This window comes from Arvicanthis niloticus, chromosome 3 (assembly GCF_011762505.2).
Source record: "Arvicanthis niloticus isolate mArvNil1 chromosome 3, mArvNil1.pat.X, whole genome shotgun sequence".
Lineage (NCBI taxonomy): Eukaryota > Metazoa > Chordata > Mammalia > Rodentia > Muridae > Arvicanthis > Arvicanthis niloticus.
Window position 1 is genome coordinate 58,131,747 of NC_047660.1, and position 14,283 is coordinate 58,146,029.

At 45.0% G+C, this 14,283-nt stretch overlaps 1 protein-coding gene across 1 annotated transcript in view; it reads right to left on the reverse strand.

Moving 5' to 3' along the window:
• Nucleotides 1–8,180, reverse strand: part of Sacs (sacsin molecular chaperone) — a 41,139-nt gene extending 32,959 nt beyond the window's left edge. The window contains 4 exon segments of the mRNA XM_076930901.1: nt 226–311; nt 2,224–2,311; nt 7,741–7,891; nt 7,967–8,180. Of these exon segments, the coding sequence (XP_076787016.1) occupies nt 226–311; nt 2,224–2,311; nt 7,741–7,891; nt 7,967–7,977 (336 nt within the window). The 5' untranslated portion in view covers nt 7,978–8,180.
• Nucleotides 8,181–14,283: the final 6,103 nt, after the last annotated feature.

Consider the following 14,283-nt stretch of genomic DNA (forward strand, 5'->3'; position numbering starts at 1 on the left):
ATGGCTGGTGCATGCTACCAGGGCTCACTGCATTCCTAGACCATACTGTGTTTAAAGAGCGTGAGCATGCAGCAGCTTAGTGTAGTCCTGTACCCACAAGCCCTCCTCCCTGTATTCTCAAATCTACTCAGCTATGCACTGTGGCCATGGAGGCAAAGTAATACAATCAAATCTTAGTGTTTCATTCTGAAGGTAAAGCACACAGAACTCTATCAGATCTCCTACCTTAAGGATCTGTCCTCCTTCTGGATATCTTCTTAAAATATCCTTGAGAAAATCAACAAGAGGTGGAGTTGTTTGACCAAATCGACCTAAAATGCAGAATATATTTTAAAAGATCTAGGAAAACAGGATTTCATGGCTTTCCTCCTATGTGTGATTTGGCTCTGCTGCATGGTTTCATGTATGGCACAACAGAATCCTAGGACCAACGCATGGAAAGTAAAGCCAATTCAGTGTTATCAAATCTCAAGACACTGAACTGAAGGAAACATTAGGTTTCTAAGGACTTTCCTAAGGCACACTTCCACAAAAGAATAATTCAACAGCGAGCAGCATGACAAAGGAATAAAGGTGCTGTCATTTTCTAAGGTGACTAAATAACTGGTGTTTATTGCTCCTGTGATGAAAAACAAGCCAGAAATAATGTCACTTATTTTCACATTCTTATTACTCTCAAATGTAACCGATACTCTGATGGCTCTGATGCCTGGTGACTGACTAAGAACTAAGTCCTGCCTGCACTGCTCTACCCCAGCTGACCAGGCCTGCCTGCACTGCTCTACCCCAGCTGACCAGGCCTAGCTGCACCGCTCTACCCCAGCTGACCAGGCCTGGCTGCACTGCTCTACCCCAGCTGACCAGGCCTGACTGCACTGCTCTACTCCAGCTGACCAGGCCTGACTGCACTGCTCTACCCCAGCTGACCAGGCCTGACTGCACTGCTCTACCCCAGCTGACCAGGCCTGACTGCACTGCTCTACCCCAGCTGACCAGGCCTGACTGCACTGCTCTACCCCAGCTGACCAGGCCTGGCTGCACTGCTCTATCCCAGCTGACCAGGCTGTCTTCAAATAGGTGGCAGGAAGATGTGAAAAGGAGGATGGAGAAAAAATTTGTAAGAACAAGAAAAATGTAAAATCTGTATATAAATAAAAAATAAAGAAGTGCTTACACAAAGTGACCATCACCATAGGCTCGAACCAGAGTATTCATCTTTAGACTTCAGAATATTTGCACTAGTTAATAAAATATCTTAAGGATGTAATCCAAGGCCAAAGAAGAAATCCATGTATATTTAATATACACCTTAGATCCATAGCCTGAGGGCAATCTATATAAAATGTTTAGTGGGCCTGTAATTTTACTATAAACTGCCATAAGAGGTCAAGTATTGAACTTCTCATTGTTGGCATCATGCCAGGTGCCTTTGGCCTATTTCAGATTTCTGCATTAGGGATTCTCAAACTGTATAGATTTGTATAATTTTGACACAATCATTACCAAGACCAAGACTATGTCAATAGATTTCTGTCCCTTATTACAAAACTAGCTACACCCACCATTTCCTTCTGGCTTGGGCAGCCCCTCCCTGAATATACTCTCACTTCATATTTAAAATCAAACCTTTAGCTCAGGCCACTTTATTGAAGTGTGTACAAAAAGTTACAAATACTCAATGCATGAACTTTGAGGTCAGTATACACCCATGAACCTATCAAATGGCATTATCATTACCACCTCACCTTATCAATCACCTCCAAATGTTTCTCCCAATTCCCTTTTGTTTTGACCTTATTCCTTTTGTGGAAAAGTGTTAAGATATTCCTTCTTAACAATTTTATTACTTTATTTGGTTTTTTGATTGTTTTTGAAACAGTGTCTTGCTTGGTAGCCTAGCATGGCCTCAAAAGACACTCCTGCCTCTGCTTCCTATGCACTGAGATTACAAGCATGCACACCATGCTCCGCTCTTCTTAGCAAGCTCTTAGGTACATATGACAGCACTGACACTAGTCATAACCTGGCCCTTCACTGGGAAGCAGATCTCCAGGTCTCATCTGTTTTGCACAGCTGAAATTGCATCTGTTGGACCAATACCTCTTCATTTCATCCTCCTCCCAGCTCCTGGCAGCCAGTATCCTCCCCTCTGCTTCTGCATTAAAATAAAATCTTTAATGGACTAAATTGTGGCCTATACTTCAGGCAAAGTGAATATTATACCTCCCCCTTTTAAGCCTTTTGATTGAAGGTTTACAAAAAGATGACAAGTTTTGGATGTCAGATCTCCAATCTTGATCCAATCAGGTATCTGAAAGAGAGAACAGAAAGTGTAAGAAGCAACATAATGTAGTACCAAGGAAGCGTTCATGAACCCTGAAAGACCAACCAGGAGCCAATCCGATGCAATCACACCAGGTTCTTTATTTACAAGCTCCTTACATCACCACTGATCCACAGGATGGTTCTGGTGAAGGAAAGCCCCGAACACTCATAGGAACAAGGTTTTATAGAAAATGGCAAGCGAGGGGTGAGTGTTTCTAGTCTGGCAAGCATCTAATTGGGGTGCTATTGTGGCCTTTAGCATAATTGGATGGTGCTGAGAGCCAAACCACAAACTTAACTCTGCTTTCCTCCTAATTGTTGGTTGTTTGGGGGGGGGGGGGGAGGGGAGGTGGGAGGGCTGTAAACTGGAGGTGCAGATTTGTTGGGGAATAACCTGGAAACTGGTGCTAGATGCTGGATTTGTTGGGGAATAACCTGGAGATTCAGGTCTTGTTGAGGGGTAGCCTAGAAACTGGAGCTAGGTAGCAGTTTACTTGAGTTTAAACTTAGGTCAAGTTTCCTAACATGGAATCTAAACCTAAATTTGGTCTCTCAATAACATCAATACTGTCACTTCAAAACATCCTTAAATGTTTTTCATTCAAGTAACACTTATTAACTATCCTTACCAAGATATAAGTTGCTCTGATGGGAACGTTCCAGAGGGTAAAACAGAATGCTAGTTAAAATCTTTATGGAATAATTAAATTATCTAAATTTAAGTTAGAATTTTTCTTTAAATAATTACAAGTTAAAAACAAACCTATTTTTCTTCTATCATACACTTCACCCCTTCCTTTCTTCCCTTCCTCTCTTTCACGTGCTAGGCTAGTATTTTATCACTGATCTACACCCCCGCCCAAATCATCCCAAATTCACAATTTCAAATATGTATAAGATCCTTAACACAAACATCTTTTTAATCAATGATATCAGTGTGTATTTGGTGTACAGCATTGCTCCAGGAAACTGCAAAAGATCAGAGGACAAAATTTTGGCATATTAATATGCATGGCAATTTTCTTGGGATTAATCTATATGGCATTTCCCTAAAATAGCAATACATTTTTTTCATTTATTTTCAGGGATATCCCATAGAATTGTGTTCCTATTCATTCCCTTTGGAACACATTACCATATCTGTCCCTAAGGGAATGGGAGTAAGCTGTAACTTCCCTGAAAAATGCCTCAGTGTTTGCCTTCCAGTTCCTAATAAAGGCGGGTACCTTAAAAACCGACCTGGACAAAAGTGAGCTCACAGCTTTCAAAACCTCTAGCACCCTCATTATTTCACACTTCACCAATAGTTCACCACCAACAGTCACCTCAGGGGGACATCTCTCACCAATGGTTCACCACCAACAGTCACCTCAGGGGGACATCTCTCACAATGGTTTGCCACCTACAGTTACCTCAGGGGGACATCTCTCACAATGGTTCGCCACCTACAGTTACCTCAGGGGGACATCTCTCACCAATAGTGTCACCACCTATAGTCACCTCAGGGGGACATCTCTCATCAAAGCTCCTCTGCAGCTACTTCTAGGCCCAAGCATACAATCTTCAGTCTCTCAGATCTAACCTGCGTTTCTCCACTCCCAGCAGCAGCTGTTCCACAGCTCTGGGTTTTAATGACCATCTCCCATTTGATCTCCTTACTTTCTGTATGTCCTTGGTTATAAAGCATGTTCATATCATACACCTGCTGACCCTGGGAACTATCCTGCGTAAACTAGTGCATGTCTTACACGGGTGCTCAAAGAAACAGACGAGAATACTGACTGCCACTAACAAAACAAAACAACAACAAACAAAACAAAACCTAACTTAGAAATCACCCAAATCTTGTGATATATTTGCATGAAAAAATATCACACAACAATGAATACTGAACAGCCAAGCTATATATACACTTTAGGTGGATACTAATAATGAAATATTGAGTGAAAAAAAAGCTACCTAGCTTATTACCTAAAGAATGATAAGCTCCTTTTAACAGCCATAACCAACAAAAGGAACACTGTGTTATATATTTAGGTTACATATACGTATAAAATGCAAACACAAAGATAACCATTACATCATCATGGGTGATCATTCCACTGGTCAATTAACCATCTAATTAATTACATAAACCGGTGCTCATTAATCCAACTTGAGATCACTAAGGTGCACTGGGGGGGGGGGGGGGGAATGGTAAAAAGAGCAAAGGAAGGAAACCTATAAAATTTCCAGGTTTCAAAGAGAATCAACTACAAGAAACTAGATACCTAATATAAGTGTAATCGTTTAACCAGATATAACTGTAGGTCTGGCAATTAACAATCTGGAGATTATAATCTCTGTTGCTATCACAGGACAGTGATAGCCCTAAAAAGCAAGCTGGCTGTAGAAACATCCTCAGCAATGCTAACTCCTATGGAGTGTGCCAAGATTTGGGGGTTTGTATAGGCCCTCTTTCTCTCCCAGATAGTACAACTGCGCAAAGAAAATGTGTGTATTCTCCCCAGATACAATGTACCTTCTCAATGTGTCTGCCTCATTGTTTTTAAAATGAGTATAAAATCATTAGAAGCTTGGTCTTGCCAGCCTCATTCTCCCTTACAAACCTCAGAGACAGACATCTTCAACTACTCCAAACAGTGACTCTACCAAATTATTAAACAGTATGATACTGTAACTGTTCAGCAGATCACCCAACACCTCTTCTTTGTTTTTAAATGTCAGTGACACAGGGAGATGTTCAAGAGTCAAAAGCTGGGGGGGGGGGGGGGCATGACATACTTGTAACAAATTAAGAGAGAAAAGCTAAATTTCTATCTACTATCTACTATCATCTGCTGCTCACACTAAAATATTCAGAATTTACTAATGTCAATCTAAAAAGTTCTAAGTAGCATGGGCCTGAAAGGTAAAGTCCACCTGTGGAGAGAATGCCAACACATAATGTTTGTTTGTTTGTTTTGGTTTTTTGACACGGGGTTTTTCTGTATAGCCTTGGCTGTCCTGGAACTCACTCTGTAGACCAGGCTGGCCTCGAACTCAGAAATCTACCTGCCTCTGCCTCCCAAGTGCTGGGATTAAAGGCGTGCGCCACCACTGCCCGGTAATGTTTCTTCAGAGCACTGAATGAGGTGGAGGTAGAGAGGCCACAGAACAGTCTGGAGCTCAGCAGGGTGTGGAGGTCATAGAACAGGCAGGGAGCTCGGTAACCCTCTTCCCTCACACTCCCCAAATGTGAAGGGGGCAATGCTAGCATCAGCCACGGCCTATCTCCAGCTCTGACCCCGCTTTCTGACTCCATCTGCGGTTGTGAGCTGACTCTCAGTCTTTACAGTCAGACCTTAGAGCTCACTAGACTTCCAAATGGGAAAGCAGATCCTGACACATGAATTTGGCCCTAGTTACAGATACATGGCAGTGGCAAGCAGGATCTGGGTCACCCACTTCTCGGTTATGTGCATTTTCCTAACTCCTTCTTTGTCTCACCATCAGCTGAACCACATATAAAAGCAAACTGACTGCCACACTTCTTCCAGAATGAGCTGCCTTTGCCATCTGCTAAGAAACCCCTGCTCTCCTGGTCTGGTTCTAGGCTTGCAAACATGCTCCATAGAGCCTTCTGCCTTAGTTTACTTCCACTCTCCTCCCTTTAGGTCCATGTGGCACCAACTGCCACAATTCTGTCCTTTACAAAGTGTCCTGTATTGTATATCCATCCCTTCATTTGTTTATTTGTAGTGTATGTGGCATGTGTATATGTGTGTGTGATGTGTGTGACATATGTATGGTGTGTATGTACAGTATGTGTGTAGTATATGTAGCATGTGTGTATGTATATATATGTGTGTGTATATGTGTGTTATATCTGGTATGTGTGTATGGTGTGTGTATGTGTGTGTGGTGTGTGTATGTGTGTGTGGTGTGTGTATGTGTGTGTGGTGTGTGTATGTTTGTATATGTGTGTATGTGTGATGTGGCTGTGTGTATGGTATGTTATAAGTGTATGATAAGGGCACATGTGTGAAGGTCAGAGAGCAGTCTGTAGAGATGGCTGTCCCCTTCCACTTTCACATGGGTCCCCAGCATTAAGTTCAGTTACCAGGCTGGCACAGCACTGAACCTTCTCACTTCCCCACCCCATGCTTTCAATTTCACCTTCATAGCCATAGTCTCATGACCTCAAACTAGGTCAGTGATGGACCTGGATCTCTTTCACCCTCCCAACCAACCAACCCAAATCTGAGTCTTGTAAAGGCACCTGTAAGAAACTATTCCAATGTCAAGAGCTACAACTGAGTTATGTTAGTATATGCATTTAGGGAGCACAACCACAAAGTGGACCCAGGAGTCAAGTGGGCACAGACGCAGAAGAGCAGACCCATAAAGGTGGGTAAGAATAAAGGTGTCACAGACAAGAAAGCAGTAACAGTGTGTTTCTCTACAGTTGTGCATCAACTCCTTGGGCAAGCCAATGTCTGCACAGCAGCAAGCATCCCTGAGGAAGGTGATAGGAAATGACCTGTCTGTACAGGTGCATGAGAGCAGGTTCACCAGAAATCTATGTCTAATGTACAGGAAACCAGAAAACCAACTCAGTGTATAAAAAGTCAAGACCACCCTGGAGGGCTCTGAATTGAGCTGTATGGAGACCCAACTAGAAACGCCATCCATGATGCTCAAGTTACTCTTGTAATTTTATTAGACTGTTTAGGTCCTGGAAATGATGGCCTGTATCACATAAGAAAGGAAAGATACTAAAGTTAAAGAACAAGATCATTTCCAATAAAACTTAAATTTCCCTTTCAAAAAAAAACGGTAGGATTTGCCCCATCATTTTAGGATACAATTGAACATGTGAAATGTTCTCCTTTTCCTAAGTATTGATGGACTAAGTCATTCATTAGCACTTAGGAAGTTTTAGGTTTTCTCCTCAAAATAACAGTTTGGGTATTAAGTTATGTTTGAACCCTTTTCAGCTGTAAATTTCTGTGATTCAAAGAAATTGGTGTAGAGTATTTGCCCAGCACATGCAAAGCCATAGATCTCAGCCCCAGAACCACAAAGAGAGTGGGAAGGGCTCCAAAATAGGCCGTTTTAAAAACACTATTCTTGTTAAATTTAGAAACTGAAAATATAAATGATGATTCCGTTCTATCAATGGTTCTGTCTGTGAATTTTTTTAAAACTCCTTGGTTCACAATACCCATCAAAAATCGTGTCTTCTGTAAATGCAAAAAAACAAAACACCCCAACAACCCACAACTGCGATCCTGCCATTCTGCTCCAGCTATTTACAAAGCTCTCTTGAATCATCTGAGCATCAGTGTTCCGTGACAGACAGGAGCCGGTGAATTTCCTGCCGCCAGCAGGCGACTGCACCCATCTAAGAGGGCAGGCCTGGAGCTGACCTACCTCCCTGTCTCCGCGCCACAGTCGCTGCTCCGCCACCGGGAAGCTGGTCTCAGCGAAGATGCGCTCCTTGAGGTCCCGCCCGGTTGCGGTCGCCGGCACCGCCACGGTCCTGCAGCCCACGCAGCCGCGGAGCACGGTCACGCGGACCCACCTGCGACGGGCAAAGAGACGGTCAGCGGGGTTCACGCGGCCGGCCGGCCCGCCCTCCCTGCCGGGGTCTCGTCACCTGTCCCCCATGGCGGGCTCCCCAGGCCTCCTCCTCACGCCCAACCCTGACGCTCCGAGAGGCCGGCCACTGGCCCTGAGGCGGGGATCCTCATGGCAGAGGCCTGTACCGCCGCAGCGCTCTGCCGCAGCCCGCAGAAGGGCAGAGGAAGGCGCCGCTGCGGAGGAGGAGCGAGCCCTAGCGCGCCGCGCGCTCCGGACTGCAAAGGGCCATGCAGGCGTCGCCCGCAGGCATGCGCAGCCCAGGGACCGTTATCTAGGGGAGCAGCCCTTCCGCGTAGCCACGCCTTCCTAGACACGCCCTAAAGGCCGCTACTGTTCTCGAAGGAACCTCAGGCCCCGCCTTGGCTCCGCCCCTCTCGTGGATGGCAAAGGACAGCCCCGCCCCCTCTTCAGGCCACGCCTTCCTCTGACACACCCCGCAGACTGCGGCTGTTCTGAGGAGACTCAAACTCCGCCTCGACCCCGCCCTGTTCCCGGGCAGCTAAGGACCTCCCCGCGCCAGTGTCCAAGCCACGCCCCTCCCAGGAGGACCTTTTGATTGCAGCCTGGCCCTACCTAGCCCAACTCTGCTAAGGAGCTGCACAATTCCACAAGCTACACCTCACCCAGGTACCTCCTTCCACTTAACGTCTCACAGATCCCGATGAAAATAGCAAAACCACATCCCTCATCTATTACAGCAACGCAAAAGCCACATGGTGTAATAGTAAACACCTGTTTGTTATTTGAAATATTCTCATGGAATAAAAACTCCATTTTAGAGTTAACCCTAAAAAATATTAATTACCACTTCTCTTGGCTGCCTTCCATAGAGTCAGAGTTCATCATTAGGAGTAAAAACTACCCTGAGAGTTCTTTAGGAGACCATAATGTTAGTCAAGCTTTCCTTTCGCTGTTGGAAGGGGTCAATTTCATCAATTAGAGAAAAATACAGAACCTCAGTATAAAGATCCTGCCAAGAAACCTCGATAAACAAATACTTGATTTTTAAATTAGATAAGCATGTACACGTGAATGCATGGATTTTTGTCTATCAAATGCAATTCTCTCCATCCCAAGCCCCTTCCCAAACACCATGCTCAGCACCTGTGATGTGATATGTACCACCCAGACACCAAGATAAATCTTGATGTTAAAACTCTTCAGAGTTCAGGATACACGCCTATTCCTCTGCCTTCCCATAAGGTCTTTCGCTGGACACCAAGCAGGATGTTGTAACAATAGAACCAAGGCATGGAGTGGAAGCCCTGAAAAGAAGGAATGACCTCAGCCATCAGGCATGCCTACAAGGAGGCTGATCAGAAGCAGCTTTGAACCTCTAGAGCAGAATGCCTTTGGGATACATCTCACAGTTCCTCGTGGGAAACTCAGATCCAGAACTCAGAAGAGATGCCAGAGAGCTAGTAGCATCATAGACCAAGGAGACACTAGCTTCTTCAGAAAACAGTGATAAAATCTACTGAAGCTACTGTATTCCAACTGGATACACTCCTGAATGACAAGGCCACCCAAGGAGTGAGACAAAGTATCCTAAGCAACTGTTTGAGCAGACAGGGGTGCAGTTTTACTAGATAGAATTCTGGACATGCTGATGGTTACACAATATCATGGCTGTAATGCCATGGAACTGCGTGATTCCAAAGGTAAATCTTACACTATGTGTACCATCATGTTAAAATATGTTTTCCATTTTGTTTGCTGAGACAAAGCACAAGGAGGTTCTGAAGTGTCAGGATTTTCCTGTCTCTGTCTCCTATGTGCTACATGGCCATGTATTCAGCTGCTTTCCCCTTTCTTGCCCAATAGTTTTAGGTAGCACAGAAACACTAAGGAAGTTGATAAGATCTACCTGTCAAGGTTTGGAGCTAGAGACATGAAAGGTAAGCCACAGGGCAGTGACCTCATGCATCATCTCCCAATGATACATTTCCTGACTGGCAGATACATACTGACTGGCAGAATAAGATGCAAAAGACTGCAAAGATAAACTTGAGCAGCTAGCAGGTGACTAGGACAAAGTAGCAAAATAGCAACAGGATAGTCTAGCAATATTTGTGTGTGGGAAGGGTTTCTATTTTTCTGTATGTACAAGGGACTAATTGTTTGAGACAGAGTCTCACCATGTATCCCTGACTGGCCTAGAATTCACTACATAAACCTAGATGGCTTTGAACTCATAGAGACCCCTTTGCCTCTTCACCCTGAGTCCTGGCATTAAAGGTATGTGTCATCACACCTTGCAAAGATGTGTGCTACACCTAAATAAATGACATGACTATTTTGACAGATGCCATCAATAAATAGATGAGCTCAGAGAATTAGGAAGCCGGGGCTGGGAAGATGGATCAGTGGGTAAAGTGCTCGCCATGTATGTCTGAGGCTCTGAATTAAGATTCCCCACCCCTGCACATATAAACCTGTTCCTGGTGTCTGTAATCAGGAAGGCAGGGGCTGGGTGGAGCTAGACAGATCTCTGAGGTTACTGGCCAGCCAGTCTAGCCAATCAGTGATCTCCAAGTTCAGTGCGGAAACCTTTTCTCAAAAAAATGTGAAGAAATAAAGGATAAAAACAGGTCGCGTAGGCCCGCAGCCTCTACACACACATTTGCACATATATCTGTGCACACATGCACACATATGGACATGGGCAATGCGTATTCTACTGAGGGGGAATCCATCTTTTTTGATGATCTTTATGAATCTGAAAGGTAAAATGATTTTCACAAGTTGAAAATGATGCAGCTTGGGAACAATAAAGACAGACCCGAATCCACCCTGCAAACTCCTCCCATGCAGGAGAGATGGGGCTAGTGGTGATCGTGGACATCCATATTCTAATAAGCAATGAAAGGGAGAGAAACAGAATGCAAGTAGACAACTGACACAGGAGCCTCCCTGCATCGTCAGGTAGCGGGGCACACCGTTTAAGACTGTCTGAATGAAGTGTTCCACTCTGAGAGAAAACTATAATTAGAGGCTTGAAGAAAATAAAGTGGAGCTTGCATAGCTTCATGTGTTGAAGAAAGGAGACAACATACATGATGTTTGTTTTCACATTCACATTGTAAGAAACAGGAAGAAAGATGAAAATGAAGGAAGAATAAAGGAGAGGGGATATGAGGAAGCACAGAAGGAGGGAGAAGGTGAAGGAGGAGGAAGGGGAGAGGGAAAAAGGATAAAAGGATAGGAGGGAAGAAGAATGGGGTGAGAGAAAGGAGGGAGAAAGGGGAAAGAGGGAGGGTTAAATGGAGGGAAAAATAGGGAGAGAGAAGAGGGTGGAAATAGAGAAGATGAGGAAGAAAGAAGGGATAGAGAGGAAAGAAAAAGGGTGGGGAAGGAGAGAAAAGAATGAAGAAAGGTGGAAGGAAGGAGAAGAAAGAGGAGAAAGTAAGGAAAGAAGAGAACAAGGGAGAAATAGGGAAGGAAGAGAAGGATGATGATGGAAATGGGGACAGTGTGGGAGGAAGAGGAAAGATGGAAAGAAGAGAGAGGGAGATGAGGAAGAAAGAGGAAAAAAGAGAGGAGAGGAGGAGGAGGAAAGAGGGAAGAGAGGGGAAGAAACAGGGAAGGAAGAGAGGGAAAGGAGGAAAGATGGAAGAGGAGGAGAAATGGGGAGGAAGAGAGAGGGAGAGGAGGGAGAAAGGGGGAAGGAAGAGGGAGGGAGAGGAGGAGGAAAGGAACTAGCAGACAAGGAAAAAGGAAGGAAAGGAAAGGAGAAGCAAGATGAAGGAAGGGCAAAGAGGGAAAGATGGGATGAGTGGACAAAGGGAAGGACAGGGAAGGAACAGAAAGAAAGGAGGGAAGGGAGAAAGAGGAAGAGAAGGCAGTATAAGGGAAATGGAAAGGAGGGGATCGTGAGTGAGAAGAGGAAGGGAGGACAGAAAGGAAGAACAGATAAGGAAAGTGGCTTAATCACTATGGACTACTGTGGAGGAGACACCATGACCAACGCAACTTGAGAAAGCATTTAATTGGCAGGGGTTGAGGGGAGTGGGGTTTGCTTACTGTTTCATAGGTGAGTCCATGAACATCATGGAGCAAGGTAGCAGGCAAGTAGGCATGGCACTGGAACGGCAGCTGAGTGCCCACATCTGGTCCACAGGCAGGAGGTGGGTGGGGTTGGAGTGTGGTCAGGGTGGGAGACAGAGAGACACTAAGGTCTGAAATGGGCTTTCAAAACCTCAGCTCACCCCCAGTGACACACTCACTTCCTCCAACAAGCAGTACCCCCAATCCTTCCTGTGCTGGCTAGTCAGTCTTGTGTCAGCTTGACACACAGACTGGAATTATCTGAAAAGAGGGAACCTTAATTGAGAAAATGCCTCTATAAGATCTGGCTATAAGATATTTTCTTGATTAGTTATTGATGGGGAAGGGCCCAGCCTATTGTAGGTGATGCTATTTCTGGACTGTGGTTCTGGGTTCTATAAGAAACCAGGCCAAGCAAGACAGGTAAAGCAAGCCAACAAGCAGCACCCTTCTGTGGCCTCTGCATTAATTCCTGCCTCCAGGTTCCTGCCCTGCTTGAGTTCCCGTCCTGACTCCCTTGGGGGATGAACAGTGATGTAGAAGTATAAGCCAAATAAACCCTTTTCTCCATCTCTTAGTTAGGGTTTCCATTGCTATGAAGACACCATGACCAAGGCAACTCTTATAAAGGACAACACGTAATTGAGGCTGACTTACAGATTTAGAGGTTCAGTTCATTATTAACAAGGCAGAAGCCTGACAGTGTCTAGGCAGGTATGTTGCAAGAGGAACTGAGAGTTCTACATCTTGGTCTAAAGGTCCCTGCCTGTTTTCCAGGCAGCTAGGAGAAGGGTTTCAAAGCCCACTTCCAAAGTGACACACTTCCTCCAATAAAACCACACCTACTCCAACAAGGCCTACTTCTCCAAACCTCCTAATAGTGTTACTCCCTGGGCCAAATGTATTCAAACCACCACACTCCCCAACTTGCTTTTTGGTCATGGAGTTTCATTGCAGCAATAGAAACTCTAAGACACTTCCCAAAGGGTTCCTCTAACTAGGGACCAAGAATTTAAACACATGAACCTATGGGGAAAATTCTCATTCAAACCACCACAAGAAAGGAAGAAGGGAGTCAGAGGGAAGAGGGAGAGAAAGGAAATGAGAGGATGAGAGGAACGAGGGGAAACAAAACCATGATGGGAAGGAGGGAGAAGAATGAAGGAAGAAAGAACAGGATTTTTAAAGGGAGGCAGAGGAAGAAATGGAGATAACAGAAAAGGGAGGAGAGAGGAGGAAAATGGCGTGGGAGAATAGGCAGGGGAAAAAACAGGGAAATAAATGAACAAAGGCTAAAAGTAGAGGAAATAAGGGATAGAAAGAGGGAAGGGGAGGGAGGGGAAATGGGGAAAGTGGAGGGAGGTAAAATGGAGGCAGAAAGAGACAGGTAAAAATAATGGAGGGGAGATGAGGGAGAGATGGAAGATGGAAAGATGAAGGAGAGGGGAGGGTGGAAAATGGAAGGGGAGATGGGAGGCAGGAAGGAAGAGAACAAAGGAGATAAAGAAGGAAGGGTGCCAGGAGAGGAAATGAAAGGTGGAGATTAAAGGAAGGGAGAGGTCAGAGAAGGGGTGAGGGAAAGGGACTAGGAGAGGAGGATTGAAAGGGGAAGGGGGAGTCAAAGGGAGGGGCAGCAGAGGAAGGGCAGGGGCTAAAATGTAAATGAGAGGGAAGGAAGGAAAGAATACAGAAGGAAGGGGGTAGACAAAAGGAGATGACAGCAAAGGAGGGATGAAGAAGGAAAAAAGGAAACAGAGAAAGAATGGTGGGGTGGGAAGAAAAGAGGAGTGAGAAGGGAGAGAGTGTGGAAGTGTCATGGAGGAGAAGGGGAAGGAAGGAGAAAGAGAGAAAAGAAGCCAGGAAAGAATGGGAAGTGGAAGAAAAAGGAAGGAATACTATGAGAGGGAGGGAAAAGACAGGAAGAAGAGCAGAGAGAGAGAGAATGTGGGGAAGTGGAGGGAGAATGGGAGGTAAATGGGAGGAAGGGGGAAGGAAGGGGAAGTGAGAAAGGATAAGGAGAGAGAAAATGGAAGGGAAAGAAAAGAGAAAGGCAAAGAGAGGCAGAAAAGAGAGAGGGATGTAATGGGAAGGAGGGGAAACAGGAACAGAATAAAGAAGGAAAGGACAGGAAAAGAAGGGGAGGACAGGAAGAGGGAAGAGAAGGGAAACTGGAAAACAGCAAAGGGGAGGGGAAAGATAATGGAAGAGGGAGAGAGGCAGAGAAAAGTGAGGGAGGGAAGATAGAGGAGAAAGGGATAGAGAAAATATGAATAGGGGGAAAAGAAA